This window comes from Megalobrama amblycephala, linkage group LG3 (genome assembly GCF_018812025.1).
Source record: "Megalobrama amblycephala isolate DHTTF-2021 linkage group LG3, ASM1881202v1, whole genome shotgun sequence".
NCBI lineage: Eukaryota > Metazoa > Chordata > Actinopteri > Cypriniformes > Xenocyprididae > Megalobrama > Megalobrama amblycephala.
Window position 1 is genome coordinate 20,208,449 of NC_063046.1, and position 21,357 is coordinate 20,229,805.

The 21,357-nt window shown below is 37.1% G+C and overlaps 1 protein-coding gene across 7 annotated transcripts in view; it reads left to right on the forward strand.

Moving 5' to 3' along the window:
• fhod1 (formin homology 2 domain containing 1) overlaps window positions 1–21,357 on the forward strand; it is a 59,959-nt gene that overhangs the window by 24,876 nt on the left and 13,726 nt on the right. For 2 of the 7 annotated variants that reach the window (XM_048184579.1, XM_048184584.1), the window contains exons 4-17: window positions 2,770–2,837; window positions 5,594–5,699; window positions 6,099–6,193; window positions 7,801–7,912; window positions 8,562–8,656; window positions 8,772–8,915; window positions 11,114–11,303; window positions 11,464–11,635; window positions 13,712–13,816; window positions 17,647–17,739; window positions 18,407–18,430; window positions 19,083–19,127; window positions 20,119–20,276; window positions 21,309–21,357. The exon at window positions 21,309–21,357 is cut by the window's right edge and continues 44 nt beyond it. In XM_048184579.1, the coding sequence (XP_048040536.1) occupies window positions 2,770–2,837; window positions 5,594–5,699; window positions 6,099–6,193; window positions 7,801–7,912; window positions 8,562–8,656; window positions 8,772–8,915; window positions 11,114–11,303; window positions 11,464–11,635; window positions 13,712–13,816; window positions 17,647–17,739; window positions 18,407–18,430; window positions 19,083–19,127; window positions 20,119–20,276; window positions 21,309–21,357 (1,456 nt within the window). The remainder of the gene's footprint in view (window positions 1–2,769; window positions 2,838–5,593; window positions 5,700–6,098; window positions 6,194–7,800; window positions 7,913–8,561; window positions 8,657–8,771; window positions 8,916–11,113; window positions 11,304–11,463; window positions 11,636–13,711; window positions 13,817–17,646; window positions 17,740–18,406; window positions 18,431–19,082; window positions 19,128–20,118; window positions 20,277–21,308) is intronic. The other 5 variants (XM_048184580.1, XM_048184582.1, XM_048184581.1 and 2 more) reach the window with 5 other exon arrangements.

Consider the following 21,357-nt stretch of genomic DNA (forward strand, 5'->3'; position numbering starts at 1 on the left):
TGAGGTAAGGAAAACCAGAAATAGTAAAACTATGTAACAAATACGTCAGTCAGTCTGGTGCCTTTTATGTAATTCTGTGTAGCTGTGTAAGATCTGAAGGGTAGTCGACTGTTTAACAAGTGAGTTTTGATAAAAGCTCTCAGTAAACTTTTACTTGTTTGTTTGTTTGTTTGTTTGTTTGTTTGTTTGTTTGCTTTAGTCTCTGTTGGTTTACCCTGCATGTAAGCGCATCAGAGAACACAGATCCTTTGGTGGTTACATGTTTGTGTGTCAATTTACTTTCAGAATTTCCCTGTTTTATATCTTTCATAATATTTTGACCATCTGCCCTCACTTCTTTTCTTGAGTCATTCTCCATCTCTCTCATGAACACAACTGTGGGAATCTGCTGTGATATTCAGCCTCAGTGTTGTACAGTTTTAGACTGGGAAGACTGGTACCACATTTGCCGACAGTGAAATTCTTGGAAGATCTATTAGCCTGTATAATAAGAGGTTGAAAATAATGAAAGGATATATGCTTGCATGTGAAGAATGTGCAAAGTATATATTTTTCTTAGTGATATGTTGAGAGAATTTTGTTAAATATGTGTGCCACAATCTCTCCATAAAACCATGCTTCCTTCTCTTTTTTTTTTTTTTTTTTTGTGTGTGTGTGTGTGTGTGTGTGTGTGTGTGTGTGTGTGCATGTGTCATCCTGGCTGCTTGTTGTGAAATCAATCCAAGCATCAGCATAACTTTTTCACGTGTTCTTCATGAATGCCATATTATAGAGTTTGTGTTGTGTGAACAGATGTGTGTTTGGGGACTGTAATGTCTGTTCTTTTGACACTGAACTGTGTGTGTGTGACATTATCAGTAGCAAGCAGCTGTCAGCGATGGACCGCATCATTCTTCATGCTGTCATGGACTTTACCACTAAGCTCAGATGCCTGGCACACACACACACACACACACACGCACACGCACACACGCACGCGCACGCGCACGCACACGCACGCTCACACATATGCACCGTCTGTCCCCCTTTATTTGGCAGTCTCTATATTTCACTCTATGTCCTTTGCGTACTTGAGTACACACATATATACACATACACAGGGATAGTAACTACAACAGAACACATCATAGTGACAGACTTTTGGTCTTTTCGTTGTCAAAGCAGATCACCAAAACAAAACATTATTAGAAACCCATGCTTTTGCTAAAAGCCAGAAGCTCTTCATCTGACGTGCTTCATGACGTTTCATCGAAGGGATCAAGTGGCCAGTAATATTTGATTCTCTTGGGACATTAAGTTGGGCACAAAATGTACAAATATTCACTGTTCATGACCAGTCTGTGAATCGAGATGGTATCAATGTTCTCTAGAAACCACTTTTTATGGCTATACCAGATATTGTGGGATATACATCTGCCAAGTTAAGGAAGTTTTATACGTTTATGAATAAATATGAACCATTTGAACTGACATTTTCAAAGCTGCACTGCTTTGGCAAACACTTGTTTACAAATGATGCTATTCCCAGGCATTTAGGAATGTCTGTTTATTATGCATGTCTACAAATTTTCCAAATAAATAACTAGTGTAGATGGTGAATCAGATGGAAAATATATGAAAGGCTGTTTGTAGGATGCATTGCGTGAGTGCATCAGCTTGCGTTTGCTATTGAGGAAGATCATGTGTCTTGCTGTGCCCATTTCTTTCAGTTCTCACTGCAGGCACGTGCTAAACAGCTGGACTGAGACAACATTCACAATGTCAGTCCAAATCCAATTATTTATCCATTTGAAATCTGATCTAAATTATTGACTGTCCACACTGTGTATTGCAACTGTACCAGTCAGATTTTGGACACACCTGACTGTATGCTTCTCATGATCCTAAAAACCTATTTATTTAAATGTATAAGTGCTTAAAGTTTTGTTGTTGTTGTTGACGCATATAAATTGGACCTATGAAGGTCTTTACAAAACGACACTTTTTTTGATGAATGAGTTTGACCACATAATGAGGGAAAAGCAGAACTGCTCATAAAGCTGGTTGAAAAAAATGTAGAAGGCAAAAGACGACAGTACATAAATACATAAGTACATGCATGATAAAATTGATTTTGATTTACTTTACATTTCCATACTTCTATTTGTGTTATTTCACAATTTTGATGACCGTTCTTGCTTCAAAATATAGAAAATTATAATAATAAAGAATGAGTTGGTGTGTCTGGTAGTGGACAACAATTTTAAATGCATCAAGAAAATAATTGTTGTTAAATGCCCTTTTTGTGTCATGACTAACCTGTCAATCCAGTGCTATTTAGGTCTATACCAAAGGCATTTATATGACTAGAATGACTGTTTACAGGCAGTCAGTGACACCACCTCTCATTTCCTCTTAAATTCCTTTTAAAATAAGCTAGTGAGAGATTTCCTAAGATCTGATGCTTAATGATGCCTTGTTTTTATCAATGCAAATAGTTTACTTGTATTTACCACCACACGGTTGTGCTGGTAAGATCTAGCTACTGTAGCTGAGTGAGTTCAGTGCCAGCTGTGGACAATGATGCCTCCGTCATACTGTAAACTTTAATCTTTATTTCAGTAGGTAAATTACGTAGGTGGCCATTTTCATTGCTGATTCTCATCTTGATGAGGTGTGTCTAGTGCTCTTTGCATATGTGTCTCTGTAATAACAATCTTTGCCTCTTAGATACAGGTATTGTTGCCTTTGATTGACTTATGACTTATTTTTCCTTTCTCCCTATTATAGAGAAGTTGTATAACTCCCATGGCCCTGAGCTCCGGCGGTCCTTGTTTTCTTTAAAGCAACTCTTCCAGGTAAGATCATGAAAGATACACACAAAATGTTTTAAAGAGAGAAAAATTATATGCAAATGAGATACATTAGGCTTGTGAGATGTTGCCGATATTGAGAGTCAGAACAGAGCAAATAAAGAAGTATACAGTCTAATAGAGTGAACTCTATAAGTGACAATAACTTGATCTCTTCCATATATATTGTATTACAGTGGACTTTATGCGTGATCACTTCCGCATTTAGCTGAAGTTGTGCGAAAATTAAGCAGAAAGTATAATCCTGAGGAAGTATCCCATAACTGAACGAAGCTGTATTAATACATTGATTCCACCTTAACATTTAATAAGTTCCAGACACATTTAGTGTCCTTTTTTTTTATTATAATATACTGAATTATATGTTTACTCTAGTACATCATTTATATATAGATCATGCATGTATAATATACTATGTTATAATATAATTAGTTGTGATCGACAGTTAGAAATATGACAAACAGAGGTTGATACTGTTTTCTTTGGGAGAATACTTTAGATTTTAGCAAAAAATATGTAGGCAGTAGGGGTTTTAATCTTTCCATTTGAAAAGGTTTTAGAAGCTTAAGAAAGAAGGGTTCATTCAATAATTCATGGAAGACCGGTCCCAAGAAAAAAACACAGATTTCCTTAAAGGGGTCACGACATGGATTTTTTTAAAAAAAAATTTTTTTATTATTATTAAGCGAACTTCAAAGCAAACATTCTATCATTGTTCCATTTGTCCTGCTGACAGACTCAAGTTCCTGGGGCATACATCAGAAACTGAACATGCATCTGTATTCTATATCCGATGTAGACAGCGTCAGTGATTTATAATGGGTTCCATGTGCTTTTGCCTGTGGTGCGATGATGTAAAACTATTCGTTTTTGCTCTGGAGGAGGGCATATGCAGATGTATTTGCCTGTGTGATGTCACAATTCCCCCAATATCCAAACAAGCCATTTTTGGAGCTTGGTTTTCAAAAATGTTTTGTTTATAATGAGAAGGACATGTTAAGCTATGAAACTTGCAGAACGTTTTAATGGAACAAAGACCTCTTATATGTCAAAAGTTCAAGGAAAATTTGATTTCTCATGTCATGGCTCCTTTAACACTACCATAAAAATACCTGTAAAGGGCATCTACTGAGTTATTGTAATTAGAGAGCATTCTGCCTTCTTTATTATTAGTTATGCAGTTTATAACCTTTAAACACACGCTCATGGTTGTAAACAGAAAAATGTACCATTGTCAAAGCATGTTTATGCAAACATTAGGGGTGTAACGATACGCTCAGGTCACGATACGATACGTATCTCGATACGGAGTTCACGATACGATACGTATCACGATATTTTGAACAAAATGAAACTGAAATTCAAACAAGATTTATTAAAAAAACTAATAATTAATTAACAACAAATAATTTTCCTTGTTGTACATACAAGATCACATTTCAATAAAATAAATAAATATAAAATTTTAATAAAAACCTTCTGTATTCAAATTAACAGTTGAATAGGGCTGTCTGTCACTGAAAAAAAATGTTAAATTTAACATGAACTTAGAATTATGAATAGGGGCCGTTCACATATCGCGTCTAAAAGCGCGTGGAAGGCGCGGCTGCACCGCTTCTCCTTCTTTCCAAAGCGCTTGCGCTCCTGTGGCGTCGGTCGTTGCTATGCAACCATGAACTGAGCTCTCCAAGAGGATCAGGATGTTTCTGCAAAGGATAAATGATTTCTAGCCCTTGCATTAGTTTTACTACGAGATATATTGATGGAGATAAGATATAAAAACCACCATGTACAGCTATGATCAGCTGTTCGGCTGAGCTTTTGATGTTTTGTTACGGAAAGGCCATAGCTGATCGGTTGATTCTTGTCACACGACCTGCGGTGCGCTTGCGGCATTCTGAGAAGTTGGGAATTGCATGCGCGTCGCGACCGCGTTGATCCAATTATGAGCGCGCCTGCCGCGCAGCTACATTTGAAAATAATAACTGACTTGCACGCGGAAAAGACGCAATATGTGAACGGGCCCACAGAACTTCTTAAAGCAAAGCATCGCAAGCGTCTTTTGCTTTTCTGTGAGCACAGCTGTTGCTGTGCACTGCGGTGAAAGAAAGCCACGACTTTTCTCACGCGACCATGCAAGAGACTGACATGAGAAACGTTTAAACCTTGCAAGATTCAATGTGTGCCCGAAACACTTACTGAACTAGAAAGCTGATTAAGACACACCATCTACGATAAATCGTTACACCCCTAATACTTATAGTAATTTAAAAATGTGGTAGCATTGGATCTGGACAGGAAGGATAACTCTGGGAGTTGGAAGGGGTGTGTCGCGATTCTGCCTTCTCACATCGCGATACAGTTTCGTGGACCTGCGTATCGCGATTTCGGTTTCATATCGCATATCGTTACAGCCCTAGCAAACATACACTACCATTTGCATAAAATTTGGGGTTAGTAAGAATTTTTTTGTCCTCACCAAAGCTTCATTTTTGTGATCAAAAATACAGTAAATTTGCCAAACTATTATTGTAATTTCAAATAACTGTTTTCGTTTTTAATAGATTTTAATGTAATTTATTCCCGTGAGGATAAAGCTGAATTTTCAGAAGCCATTACTCAAGTCTTCAGTGTCACATGGTTCTTAAGATCATAAATCTTATTGACCCCACACTTTTTGAATGGTATAGTGTATATCATAATTGTACACAGCAGATTTAATTCTGTTTTATATTGCACAGGATGATAAGGACTTGGTTCCAGAGTTTGTGCTCTCTGAGGGTCTGACATGTTTCATTAAAGTGGGTGCTGAGGCAGATCATAACTACCAGAACTACATCCTCAGAGGTTTGTTCTCAACACAGTGTGTTTACTGAAGCACATCAACAATGCTAAAAAATAGTTCATGCATGTTTCTTTTTATTTATTTTTTTATAAATTTAGCAGGGTTATTGATGGTTCAGTCATTAATTATTAACATGACATGACAGATCTGTGTATGTATTACCATCTAGAGTTTCTAAAAGAAGCAGTCAATTGTAGAAGAATATGACATATTTATTATGCATGTACACCACACATCTTGACTTCAAATAGCACAAAAGACTTTTTGGCTGAGTAGGCCATTTGTTACAGGAAGTTTATACTGGCTGGAATTAGACCAGCAAACAGGAAAGCTTTAGGACAAATAACTAGGTCCTTAAGGGCCTGCCGGCTGTATGCTAAACTCTACTGTCCTGTTCCCAGCTCTCAGTCAGATCATGCTGTTTGTGGATGGAATGAACGGTGTTGTGAACCACAACGAGACTGTACAGTGGCTGTACACACTGAGTGGCAGCCTGGTGAGTGATGGCAACACAAACATGCACACCACAGCATCTGTAAATACTAACCACAATATAGTATTAGTTACATTAGGACTGTGTTCAATCAGTGGCCGCATATAAATGCAGCTTGACTCTTAAAGGGATAGTTCACCCAAAAATGAAAATTTGATGTTTATCTGCTTACCCCCAGCGCATCCAAGATGTAGGTGTCTTTGTTTCTTCAGTCAAACACAAATGATGATTTTTAACTCCAACCGTTGCTGTCTGTCAGTAAAATAATGCTAGTGGATGGGAACTTCTACAATAACAGGAAATAAAACTTGCTTAGACAAGTCCAAATTAAACCCTGCGGCTCGTGACGACACATTGATGTCTTAAGACATGAAACGATCAGTTTGTGTGAGAAACTGAACAGTATTTATATCATTTTTTACCTCTAATACACCACTATGTCCAACTGCATTCATCACTAGATTCGTTTGGTCTGATCGCGCTCTGACAGCGGCAGTGATGTCTTGCACATATACTTCAATGAGAGCGAGACATCACTGCCGTTGTCAGAGCGCGATCAGACCAAACGAATCGAGTGATGAATGCAGTTTTCTACTGTTCTACTAGTTTTCTACATAATTTGTGTTCTACTGAAGAAACAAAGTCCCCTACATCTTAGTTAAATGATATGTGAAAATAATTTGATTCCTGACGGCAGGATTACTTATTGAGCAGATGCCTATCTGCTAAATTATCCAACACAACTTACTAATACATTTCGATATCTCAAAAAGTACAGCATGGGGCTAGCAACAGGTATAGGTATAGGTTTGTTTCCTAGTCATGTTGTATTAAAGAGTCTGCTAAATGTGTAAATAATAAAAAAAAAAAAAGGAATGCACAACATAGTCAATTCATCCTAAGGCAATGTAACAATAGAAAAAAAATATAAGGTTGGCCAGAAACGTACAAGTTAGTACAGAGATGTAGGTGTGAATCTGCACCAAAATCAAGATTTATGATCTTCACTCTCAACCTTCACTTCTTATTATTAAAGTTAAATATTACTTTTATGGGAGAATGGTTTTCCAAGTCAACCACAGAAATGATTAGGTTACTTGATTTTGAAATGGGGCACAATAAACTGTTGTGTAACCATTTCAGGTTTGAGCATGTTTATCATAGTCTATTGAGTTAGTTTCATTACAAGTTAAAATATTTATGCATAATTTTGGAAGCTTTTTTAAATGTAAAGTTAGTGCGAATCTGTTGACATGAGATTTGTACACTTTTTACCGTAAAGGATTTGGTCATCTTGAGCATCAGTTTGAGGTCATGTACTTCCATGTGATGTCAAAGAGGAAGTGAAAATGAGATGAGAATGACTAAGTAATCAAGCAACTCAAAAATAAATACTGAACCAATCTTTGTTTTTTATAACAAACACAAAACACTAGAGATAAATGAATCTATTAATGTTGGAGATGCATATTTATTTTATCCTTACAATTATGAGCAGCACTTGGTTGCATTAAAAAGATTGAGGTTTGATAGTGCCATCTTCTGTATGAGGACTGTAAGTGCTGCCTGTTTATTAGCCTCTCTTTCTCAATCTCTCTCTGTCTCTTCAGTCTCGGCTGGTTGTAAAGACGGCTCTGAAGTTGCTGATAGTGTTTGTGGAATACACTGAGTCCAACAGTCCACTCCTCATTCAAGCTGTCAACATTGTGGATGGAAAGAGAGGTTAAACATTTAAACATTCTCTCATAATACTGATTCTCTGAATCCATTATGTACCATTAATTCTTTGTGTGTGTATGTGTGTGTTATTATCATAAAGACTTGACAATACAATTTGCTGCTGGCCAAACTGGCAATAGCAGACTTTAACCTGCCCTGCCCTGCCCTGCTAACATTTTAACTGGCCTATTTTTAGCATTGTATTTCAGTAGGTGACTGAAAATGATTAGACGTTAAGTTTCTTTAGAAAAAATCTTTAATAACTAACAATAATTAAATTAATTCATAACATCTATGTCTTAATATACATACTTTTGTTGAAAAACACGTCACATGGTACAAAACCATTTTCAGTTTTTTTTTTTTTTTTTTTTTGCTATTTCAAGTCCTCATCTGTGTTACCAGCTAGATAATGCAACACATTTAGGTCAGCAAAAAAAAATTTCAGTATATCAGAAAAATACAGAGGTTTTTGTTTGTGAGACATAGCGAATGTAGGAATACCACAATGGCCTGCTTGGTTCTGTCAGCTGGCTGAAATGCGTTCATATTGTCCATGGGCCGTCCCTACTGCTGAGTCATTATTGTTATTTGATACAGTGGGTATGTGTTAATTTTTGAGAGAGCTTAGGGCATACTTTGCCTGTTTCAGGTGTGAAGCCTTGGACGTACCTAATAGATATCCTGTCAGCGAAGAATGGATCAGACACAGAGCTGCTCATCTACACCATGACCCTCATCAACAAGGTACTACAACATAGATATACAGACATATAGCAATCTACAACCATGATTCACACCAGCAGTTACCAATGTTGCACCTCAGTGCTCTTGATGTGAATTTATTCCTCTGTCCTCTCAGACTCTGGCAGCACTTCCAGATCAGGACTCATTTTATGATGTGACAGACTGTTTGGAGCAGCTAGGAATGGAAGGCATCGTCCAGAAATACATGACTAGCAGTGGCACAGAAAGTGACCTTAAACAACAGTTCACCATTTATGAAGTAAACTCTCAATGCACCTCATACACTACATATGTAGTCTGTCAACTTTTCTCAAGCATATACACTACTGTTCAAATGTTTGGGGTCAGTAAGATTGTTTTTTAAGAGAAAATATTTTTATTCAGCAAGGAGACATTAAAATGATCAGAAGTGACAGTAAAGTATATTACAAAAGAATTCCATTTCAAATTCATGTTGTTCCTTTGAACTTTCTATTCATCAAAGAATCCTGGGGGGAAAAAAACCTGTTATGGTTTCTAGCACAACTGTTTTCAACACTGATATTAATAAGAAATATTTCTTGATCAGCAAGTCGGCATATTAGACTGATTTCTGAAGGATCATGTGACTGAAGACTGGATTCAGCTTTGCCATCACAGGAATAAATTACATTTTTAAATGTATTGAAAAAGAAAACGGTTATTTTAATTATAATACAAACCCGATTCCAAAAAAGTTTTGAAAAAAAAAAAATTGTGAATAAAAAGAGAATGCAATGATGTGGAAGTTTCAAATTTCAATATTTTATTCACAATAAAACATAGATGACATATCAAATGTTTAAACTGAGAAAATTTATCATTTTAAGGGAAAAATAAGTTGATTTTAAATTTCATGGCATCAACACATCTCAAAAAAGTTGGGACAAGGCCATGTTTACCACTGTGTGGCATCCCCTCTTCTTTTTATAACAGTCTGCAAATGTCTGGGGAGTGAGGAGACAAGTTGCTCAAGTTTAGGAATAGGAATGTTGTCCCATTCTTGTCTAATACAGGCTTCTAGTTGCTCAACTGTCTTAGGTCTTCTTTGTCGCATCTTCCTCTTTATGATGCGCCAAATGTTTTCAATGGGTGAAAGATCTGGACTGCAGGCTGGCCATTTCAGCACCCGGATCCTCCTCCTACGCAGCCATGATGTTGTAATTGATGCAGTATGTGGTCTGGCATTGTCATGTTCGAAAATGCAAGGTCTTCCCTGAAAGAGACGACGTCTGGATGGGAGCATATGTTGTTCTAGAACTTGGATATACCTTTCAGCATTGATGGTACCTTTCCAGATGTGTAAGCTGCCCATGCCACACGCACTCATGCAACCCCATACCATCAGAGATGCAGGCTTCTGAACTGAGCACTGATAACAACTTGGGTTGTCCTTGTCCTCTTTAGTCCGGATGACATGGCATCCCAGTTTTTCAAAAAGAACTTCAAATTTTGATTTGTCTGACGACAGAACAGTTTTCCACTTTGCCACAGTCCATTTTAAATGAGCCTTGGCCCAGAGAAAACGCCTGCGCTTCTGGATCATGTTTAGATATGGCTTCTTTTTTGACCTATAGTGTTTTAGCCGGCAACGGCGAATGGCACGGTGGATTGTGTTTACCGACAATGTTTTCTGGAAGTATTCCTGAGCCCATGTTGTAATTTTCCATTACAGTAGCATTCCTGTATGTGATGCAGTGCCGTCTAAGGGCCCGAAGATCACGGGCATCCAGTATGGTTTTCCGGCCTTGACCCTTACGCACAGAGATTGTTCCAGATTCTCTGAATCTTTGGATGATATTATGCACTGTAGATGATGATAACTTCAAACTCTTTGCAATTTTTTTCTGAGAAACTGCTTTCTGATATTGCTCCACTATTTTTTGCCACAGCATTGGGGGAATTGTTGATCCTCTGCCCATCTTGACTTCTGAGAGACACTGCCACTCTGAGAGGCTCTTTTTATACCCAATCATGTTGCCAATTGACCTAATAAGTTGCAAATTGGTCCTCCAGCTGTTCTTTATATGTACATTTAACTTTTCCGGCCTTATTGCTACCTGTCCCAACTTTTTTGGAATGTGTAGCTCTCATGAAATCCAAAATGAGCCAATATTTGGCATGACATTTAAAAATGTCTCACTTTCAACATTTGATATATTATCTATATTCTATTGTGAATAAAATATACGTTTATGAGATTTGTAAATTATTGCATTCCTTTTTTATTCACAATTTGTACAGTGTCCCAACTTTTTTGGAATCGGGTTTGTACTATTTCACAATATTTCTGTTTTACTGTATTTTTGATCATAAATGCAGTCTTGGTGAGCATAAGAGACTTCTTTCAAAAACATAAAAAAATACGACCCCAAACTTTTGATCTTGATTGTATCTCTAAAAATACTGAATGATTTCTGTGTTTTGTATATTTTGTAGAATGCCCTCAGGAATGAAGATGGTGAGACGGATGAAGGGACACCTAACATCCGTAGAGACAGAAGGAAACTGAACCCTAGCGAGCAGGAGGGCAGGAGGAGCCGGCGGTCATCATCTCACAGTCTTCCAGATAATTCCTTTCGACCCGCTTCCCCAACCGTATCAGTTTCTTCTAATAGCCCTACACTAGGTATCTTCAATTCAGTCTCTGTCCTTCCCCGTTTTTGTACCTTCTGCTTTCCACTGAAGGCGTTTGGGCTGTTTCACACATCCAGTGTCTGTACATCACTGTTTCGTATGCTATAACAGGTTATATCATTCACTCTTCACTTGCACTATGTGTGTTACAGATGTGATGCGCACAGCCTCCCCTCAGCAGTCAGATTCCTCTAATTCTCCTGTTCCTGGCAGTCCTGTGTTGACCAGCCCCTCCTCTACAACCTCTGGCTCCCCAACTCCACCCCTCGCTCAGGTGACTAATGGAGCCGAGTCTGTTGTTGCCTCTGAGCAGGAAAACAACTTGTGAGTATTAACAGTGCGGTGTGTCTTTATACTGATGTAAATAAATCAGAATGTTTTGTTTTACAATGTCTTTCATTTACCAAAAAGAGCAAAAAACTGTAAATATGCCCCCAAGGCATTATAATTTTTGTCCACTTTGGGGCAGTATAACCTAAGCACTGAAGCAGACCTTTGAGCGCTGACATTGTAGGAAAGAAAATATTGACAAAAAAGATGATGGTAGTTACAATTTCTCAGATGTGAATCCAGTCTGAGAAGGATTGTCCAATGGTTTTTTTTGTTTGTTTTTTTTTTAAATATTCTTCAGTTTTATTTTTTAGTAATTTTGTGCATTTTATCATTAGTATTATATTATTTTAATATTTCTGTTTAGCTTTTTTTTATTTTAATACTTTTTATTTTAATAGTGCCAAGTTGCCACTTTTCATATAATAATTATATTTTATTTTATTTCAGCTTTATTTGTTAACAAAAATGATTATTAATTGTTTTAGCTTTTGTTCATAATGAAAATGCTGACCCACAGGAAACAAACACTCACGCACCTTGTTATTTGACTGACAGTAGAGAATTTTACTGCCCAAACCAAACATTCCTTCCAGATTTGTTTATTCTTTGGCTGTATGTGTGTTTGTCCTGTCTGAATGATGGTGTGATGGAGATGAACACACATTCCTGCACTCTGCTGCTGTCTTCTTTATGCAGACATAAAGCTATTACTCATACTCCAATGGTAATATCTGTACAGTTATTTATATATAAATAAAGCTATTACTATATATATAAATAAAGCTATTACAGACATAAAGCTATTACTCACACTCTAATGGTAATATCTGTACAGTTACATAAAAACTGTACAGGTATTGCCATTAGAGTGTGAGTAATAGCTTGGGAACAGGAAAAGTAAGTCCTTATACAGATTGCCTAATTACCTTGATTCATTTAGTTGCTCATTTGCTCAATGCTCATTTTATTTACTACATTCTGAGTCTTATGTAATTACCATGTGGCACCCAAGATGCACCACAAATTAATTACAGCCGCTCAAACGATCCACCATTCTTTTTGTTTATAAGCCATTTACTGTTTACTGTACCATTTACAATTGTTTTTGCATAGAAAATATACTATTATGCTTATCCAGACGAAAAATATTTTCATTTGATTGGTAACATGAGTGAACAGCATTACTTTCGCTTAAGAGCTTGTAAATATAATTTTAAATTTTCATATTGTCAGGTGTTCAATGCAGGGTTTTGTAGATGGAGTATGTGAAAAATTTTGGTTGGCTGCTTTTCCCAGTTTACCCAAGTCACAATAAGACATTTCACTTTGGCCAAATGCAACACTTGAAATAGCACATTGAGTCAACAGTCCTTGCACATATATGTGGAAAGTGAATGTTTTATTTGGGAAGCTTTCTTCTCTGCGTAGAGCTACAGGAATGTTTTGTAAGGTTGGACAGGATGTGTTTGGTCTTTAAGGTCCTGAACTGGGCACAGTTTTGGACTGCCTATCAGCTCTGTTGATCTGAGCTTGTGTTTTCCTCTAAATGTTTTGCCAGTTTTATGTGATGTCACAAAGGAACATGGCCAGTCACAAGCACAGTCATTAAATCCAATAACACCGCAATTTATATTTTAGTTTCTTAAATGATACGATCAGTTTAATTACCTATGCGTTTTTTTATATGCATAGTGATAACTAAATTGCATAATATATAAATAATTATATACAATACATAAAGTTTGCCTTATTTCTGAAACATCCATGTGTCATATAATCCTATAGAGTAAGTGTTTGTAATATTTGTTTAACACTGGTGACCAGTCACTTTTGGTATACTTAATTATAATAATTCATATGCCGTTTTCCTCCTCTACTAATTCAGTGCTGCGTATTTTCTCTATGACACTGGGTGGTGGTTGGGACTGATTTTCTCTGATTCTTGGTTTTGTTTTGGTCCTATCAACATATTAACCCTCTGTTTGTCCATGTAACCCCCATCACTGTTCCACCTTTTTCTCTCTATTTCTTCTTCTTCCCTCCCACAAATCCTTGGTTATTCACTAGGGGGCGCTCTTTTATGAGTCAGTACATAGCTCACATGGGGATTTCTAGACGGAGGTTAAAAAAGGAGAGGTCAATAACTGAGGAAACCTCAAGAATCTCCAACAGGTCTGTATCACATTTTACATCACCTGCTGCTTTTGAGCCTTTGACTAATTATTTGGTGTTTTGGTGTTGAACTTGTCCTGGCTACTGATGTGATTAGAGTTTGATCTGTTTAGAGTTGTTTAGAGTCCATGTTATACATGAAATAATCTGGATTTTTGATTATAGATCCAGGTAAGTCAGTGAGCCAGGTTAACTTCAACTAATTCATCTCATTTCAAACTTTTCTTAACTAACAATTACATATTACACTCATGCACCTGTAATATTTTTTTATTTTATGACAGTTTTTGTCTCACTAGCATTAATATCTGACATTTGACAAGGTACATCAGAGACAAAAGGTGATCTAGTAGACGCGTATAACAAGAATACAGAAACAGAGTATAAATATTACATAATAGTACTCTGAACAAATGGAGATGGGGAGGTTTTTGGCAGTGGCAGAAGAGGATTATTGTAGCACACTAAAGAAGCCCTGAAAGCTGCTCTCCTGAGCAGAACTGCAGAAGAAGCCTTTCACAGTTTTCTGCTCATTTCAGCAATGTTGTCATCTGTCTGCGAAATGATAAATAGTGCTGACTCTAATGAAGCGTGATCCATCTGAAGAAACTTTGCACATTAGATTAGCATACTGGTGTTATGGGCTGATAGTCATTTATTCGTTTATGAAGTGATTCTGATATAATTAATAATATTATGAATTGAAAGCATTCGTCAACTATAATGATAATAAATACAGATGAAGAATTTGAGAATGAGAGTACAGAAGGAAATTAAAGTGTTAGTTCACCCAAAAATGAAATTTCTGTCATTAATTTCTCACCCTCGTGTCGTTTCAAACCCATAAGAACTTCGTTCATCTTCGTAACACAAATTAAGATATTTTTGATGAAATCCAAGAGGTTTTTTTTTTTTTTAAATCCTCAATAGAAAGCAACAAAATTACCACATTCATGGTCCAGAAAAGTACAAACCCGATTCCAAAAAAGTTGGGACACTGTACAAATTGTGAATAAAAACAGAATGCAATGATGTGGAAGTTTCAAATTTCAATATTTTATTCACAATACAACATAGATGACATATCAAATGTTTAAACTGAGAAAATTTATCATTTTAAGGGAAAAATATGTTGATTTTAAATTTCATGGCATCAACACATCTCAAAAAAGTTGGGACAAGGCCGTTTACCACTGTGTGGCATCCCCTCTTCTTTTTATAACAGTCTGCAAATGTCTGGGGAGTGAGGAGACGAGTTGCTCAAGTTTAGGAATAGGAATGTTGTCCCATTCTTGTCTAATACAGGCTTCTAGTTGCTCAACTGTCTTAGGTCTTCTTTGTCGCATCTTCCTCTTTATGATGCGCCAAATGTTTTCAATGGGTGAAAGATCTGGACTGCAGGCTGGCCATTTCAGCACCCGGATCCTCCTTCTACGCAGCCATGATGTTGTAATTGATGCAGTATGTGGTCTGGCATTGTCATGTTGGAAAATGCAAGGTCTTCCCTGAAAGAGACGACGTCTGGATGGGAGCATATGTTGTTCTAGAACTTGGATATACCTTTCAGCATTGATGGTGCCTTTCCAGATGTGTAAGCTGCCCATGCCACACGCACTCATGCAACCCCATACCATCAGAGATGCAGGCTTCTGAACTGAGCGCTGATAACAACTTGGGTTATCCTTGTCCTCTTTAGTCCGGAAGACATGGCGTCCCAGTTTTCCAAAAAGAACTTCAAATTTTGATTCGTCTGACCACAGAACAGTTTTCAACTTTGCCACAGTCCATTTTAAATGAGCCTTGGCCCAGAGAAAACGCCTGCGCTTCTGGATCATGTTTAGATATGGCTTCTTTTTTGACCTATCCGGTTGTTAAGTCTGACGTCACGCGGCAGCGCTTCCGGGTCCAAACGCTCTATCTCATACCACAAGAAAACAACAAATGGTGCTAATATACACACACGATGTGGTGTAATACTACAAAAAATATATAATTATAACCTTTATCTCCATACCAAAATCCCAGATGGCCAGACAATGATTCATCTTTTATAAATCGTTAAAATATTAATATCTGTGATGCTGTAAGCACGGAGACTGTTGTGTAGACTGTAAGTATTTAAAATGTTTAACTTTTTAAAATTTTTGATGTTTATTATGAATAAATAGCACTCATAAACGGCCGTCGATGGCATTCTCAAGTGAAAAGAGTCGAGGCTTGGACCCGGAAACGGCGTTCCTTACGTCATGACTTAACAAGCGAATAGAGTTTTAGCCGGCAACGGCGAATGGCACGGTGGATTGTGTTCACCGACAATGTTTTCTGTAAGTATTCTTGAGCCCATGTTGTAATTTTCCATTACAGTAGCATTCCTGTATGTGATGCAGTGCCGTCTAAGGGCCCGAAGATCACGGGCATCCAGTATGGTTTTCCGGCCTTGACCCTTACGCACAGAGATTGTTCCAGATTCTCTGAATCTTTGGATGATATTATGCACTGTAGATGATGATAACTTCAAACTCTTTGCAATTTTTCTCCGAGAAACTCCTTTCTTATATTGGTCCACTATTGGTGATCCTTTGCCCATCTTGACTTCTGAGAGACACTGCCACTCTGAGAGGCTCTTTTTATACCCAATCATGTTGTCAATTGACCTAATAAGTTGCAAATTGGTCCTCCAGCTGTTCCTTAAATGTACATTTAACTTTTCCGGCCTCTTATTGCTACCTGTCCCAACTTTTTTGGAATGTGTAGCTCTCATGAAATCCAAAATGAGCCAATATTTGGCACGACATTTCAAAATGTCTCACTTTCAACATTTGATATGTTATCTATATTCTATTGTGAATAAAATATAAGTTTATGAGATTTGTAAATTATTGCATTCCTTTTTTATTCACAATTTGTACAGTGTCCCAACTTTTTTGGAATCGGGTTTGTAGTAAAGACATAGTTAAAATAGTCAACGTGACCACAGTGGTTCAACCTTAATGTTATGAAGCACAGAGAAAAATAAAGTCAGTCTCGAACCACTGTAGTCACATTGACTATTTTTACAATGTTTTTACTACTTTTCTTGACCTTGAATATGTTAATTTCATTGCTTTCTATTAAGGATGAAAAATCCCTTTTGGATTTCATCAAAAAGTATCTTAATTTGTGTTTCGAAGATGAACAAAGGTCTTACGGGTGTGGAACGATATGAGGGAGAATAACTAATGACAGAAAAACCCTTTAATACTTTTCCGTAAAGACTTTTTTTGATATTATGCAGTTTTCAATGCTGATAATATTAAGAAATGTTTTGGAGCATCAAATCAGCATATTAGAATGATTTCTGAAGGATCACTAGACATTGAAGACTGTGGTAATGATGCTGAAAATTCAGCTTTGCCATCACAGGGATAAATGATATTAAAATATATTAAAATAGAAGCTATCTGAAATTATAAATGATGTTAAAAACAATGTTATGTTTCTTGGTGTATATAGAAATTAACATTTACCAAGATTAATGAATGCTGTGAAGGTGTTCTTCATGGTACTGAAAGCATTAAACTTATTGTAAAGTGTTACATTTTTCTCTAAGGAGCTTTATGAGCATTGTACCCCTAAGAAAAGCAGAATATGAATGTTATCTGTTGACTTATAAAATAAAACAATGTACAGTTTTCAAATAGTGTATTTTGGAGTGAATGGAGAGAGATGCATTTACTGGCATGCACATTCCATTCTTTTTGTGTTTTGTATATGTGTTGACCTGATTCACATGAAAATGCTCATTCGGTGTTATAGCCTTGAGCTTGGACTAACTAACTGTCTCTCCACAGAGCGTCTTTCACAGAAACGGACTCTCCTCAGGCGATCCCTGCCCAGTCAGCTGCAGAGCAACCCAGCCGGACGGAGGGAAAACGAGTCTTCAAGTAAGGAAACAACTGATGCTCTTATAGGAGGAATGAGGAGAAAGGCAGAGGAGAGAGATGTGAAAGGACCTGTAGGTATTAGAGGAGGGAGGGCATGGGAATATTTTACGAACAACTTGAAGGTCTTGAATGAGCTAAACTAGGATTGAATGGGGTGAGTGAACAGTGTGAGCTGTGATAAACATTTCATATGGGGAACCTGCTGCAATAACTGTGCAATTATAGGAAAATAGGTAAGTTTTTACTTTTAATATCTCAAAAAATATCTAAATTGGCTATTTAGTCTTCAGCCTTTTAGTTAATTGTGCTGTGAACTTATAAAAATGTCTACACTGAGAATTAGTCCTCTTGTTTTCACTCTAGTGAATAAGATCAGGTGTGTTTCTTGCTTTTATCTTCCTTCTTTTACTTGTATCAGAGCAGATTTGCTTTCTTCAGTATATATTTTGCCTGTTTTTTTGTTCTACTTTTCCTTCTGTTTTTGCCATTTTACCTGACTACCTATCTTGTTTTCTTTCTTTCTCTTTGTGTGTATTCTCTCTGTCCTCCTGTATCTCTCACTCTTCTCCTCTTTTCCCTCATAACATTTGGCACATCTCCTAATCTCATTCTCTACTTCTGTGGCGCTCAACATTCCTGCGCTTTGCTTCTCTCTCTCCTTTTACAGACAGCACCAGGCAGACAGTGTTTGGTGAGTAGCTGCAGTGTGGCCAAAGAATGTGTCTTTTGGAGGTGCTAGCACTTTAAATCATTGTGATTCTTAGTCATTTTGGGGAGACAAAGTCATAAGAAGGGAGGGCAGGAGGAAACAACTGCTGGCTGGGAATTTTTGAATAAATTGGATCGATCCGTTAAAACTACTAAGGTGATGAGACTAACCCTCAAAAAATATTCTAATAAAATTAAGACTTTAAATTGAAGTTTTAAGTTTGTTATTCTACCTAGATGATGATTTTTGATATTTCAGACATAACATTAGTGCAGAATGTTTAGCAAAGTTTAGAAGTGGGGAAAAATACCTTTTTATTCTTGTGAATGGAAAATAATTCTTTCCTATCTGACTTTCTGACTTTTCCCTCCTTCATTGTCATTCTTTATTTTTGAAATTGCCAGATTTTTGTTCAAAGCTTTAAAAGCTTAAATGATTAAAGTAGTTAAAAGTTTGTAAATGGTTAAAAACATCTTTTAAATTCTTAAAGGAAAAACACATTTCTAAACCAGAAGTTGAGGAATGTGCACAGTTTCTTCTTAAGGCATTTTCTATATATTGAATGAGACTTGTGCAGTGTAGCTAACTGGAATTGATATGGACAGTGTGTGTAAATTTAAGTGTTTTTCTTCAGTCCAGAGACTGTGAATAGAGACTTGCCGGTTCTGAGGAATTTAGAGTAAGTATACTGCAGCTCTGTACATTTACGGGCTCTCTTTCTGCATAGATCAGCATGCGGCCAGGTGTTTGGGGTCTAATTCAGCTGCTATGCTCAGAAACTGAGGCTGTGTGGGTTTGTGTGCTGCATGTGAATGTTAACCTTTAATTTGCATTTTTAAATTTATTTTTAATTTCATGTAATGTAATTACATAGATGACAAACTTGAACAAGTTTCAATGCAGTGGCATTGGGTTTAACAATTAAATTCTTTTTTTTTTTATTTGCTGCCTTTGTCAGCAAGACAATCAAAAATATTTAAAAATTTCATGATGAATATGTCATTCATGTGAAGCGTTTCATTCTTTTACACATGCCTCAGTGTAACTGAGCTCTTACCACAATTCTTCTGATGGATCAATGTGGGGAGAGTTAATCAAACCTGATCAGCTTTGTGGTTATTGAAACAAGAACTAATCATATACAGTGTTTTCTGCAGTGTTTTCTTACATCTACAGGATAATATAGTGGTGGCTTGTGGTTTTGGGGTTTTAAGGGGCAAGTGGCTTAAGTGGTGGTGGTTTTTGTCATACTGGGCAGTATTTCTGTGGTGGGATGCAAGGGATTTTTAAAATGTATTTATTTATTATGCAACATTTTCTTCATGTGTCTTTTGTTTTTGTGTAAATGAAAATGTCTGATATATTGTCTCTCTGCAATATAACTGCACGGTATCAGGAAAGTGTGTATTAACCTTTGAAATAATCCTCTTTTTTGTTATTGTACTAAATAGAGGAAAACTGTGGACAAACTAAAAGGGTACAGTCCATAAAGCTTAAATTTAGTATATGATTTGAACTATTTTACTGTTTCACTGTACTGTACTCTGCAACCACTCATTTCAGAGCAGGTCTACTATATATAACTTATCCTCAGAATCAGAGCATTTATGTCACCCAACCCTCCATTTACAGCTCTGTAAATGAGTGCTTCTTCTCCAATGGCTTTATAGAGACACGTTCTTGCGTTCTCTGGCTGCGTCCCAGTGGGAGAAGAAAAGGAAGTCATTTGGCTTACATGAGAGACCTTCTCTAAGCGAGAGTGTGGCGTCTACAGAAGCAGAGACGTCTACTGAAGCCGAGCAGCCGGTCTCCAGCTCAGACACCACAGGTGCTGATTCTCTGACCTTATGTTCCTTACGATGTCATACAATAATGTCCTGTTGTTATGCTCTTTCTCTTCCTCTCCTTGTCTTTCTTTCTATGGTCAAGGTTCCAGTCATTATCCAGTGTCTTAATCTCTTTCTCCTGATCAGTGAAGCTTTACTAAACCCGAATGCATATGAGTGTGTGATGAGAGTATTTGTGGTCATTTATTCGTCTGTTTGTGTGTGTGTGAACTGTCATGAATAACGAGCTTGTCTACACACTATATGTCAACTCCTTGAGGTTATTGCACATACTGTTAATTGCCAAGTCATGCCAAGTCTGGAATGTGCTCTGATTGGTCTAGAGCAAGTTTGCCATGATTATGTAATGTGTGTCCTGCTGAGATGCATAACTTTTAGCAGTGTTTCAACTGTGATGGTTTTACTGCTTATTGAAACGGCACACTACTGCTTGTCATCTGGTTTATGTCAAGCTTAGGTAGGAAGTTGCTCAACTTGATTGATTGCTGTAAGGTTGAGATGATTTGTGTGCGTGCGTGCATGCTTCCTCTGGAATCATAGGGTTGAAAGTTGCTAATTTAGTGTGAGATGTTTTTTTTGTTATGAAAGCAGAAATGATAGTTGGACAACACGCATGCAACCACTAGTCCATATTACTGCTGCATCTGTCTTTCATCAATGGTAAAAAAAAATGCATTAATAAACTCTTGTATGCAGGGAAACATCTTGGGGGATTTAAAGGGATGGTTCACCCAAAAATTGCCGTCATGTTGTTTCAAACGTGTGACTTCCTTTCTTCTGTGGAACACAAAAGATGTTCTAAAGAATGTTTTGGTGGTCATTAGCTTCCATTATATGGAAAACCAGACACATTTCTCAAAGTATCTTCTTTTGGGTTCCACAGAAGAAAGTAAGTCATACAGGTTTGGTTTCTTTGACAGTTTTTCAAATGTGTGTGTGTGTGTGTGTGTGTGTGTGTGTGTGTGTGTGTGTGTGTGTGTGTGTGTGTGTGTGTGTGTGTGTGTGTCTTGCAGGATCTATTAGTGGTCAGGAGTCTCAGGGGGTAGACTTGACCAGGCACAC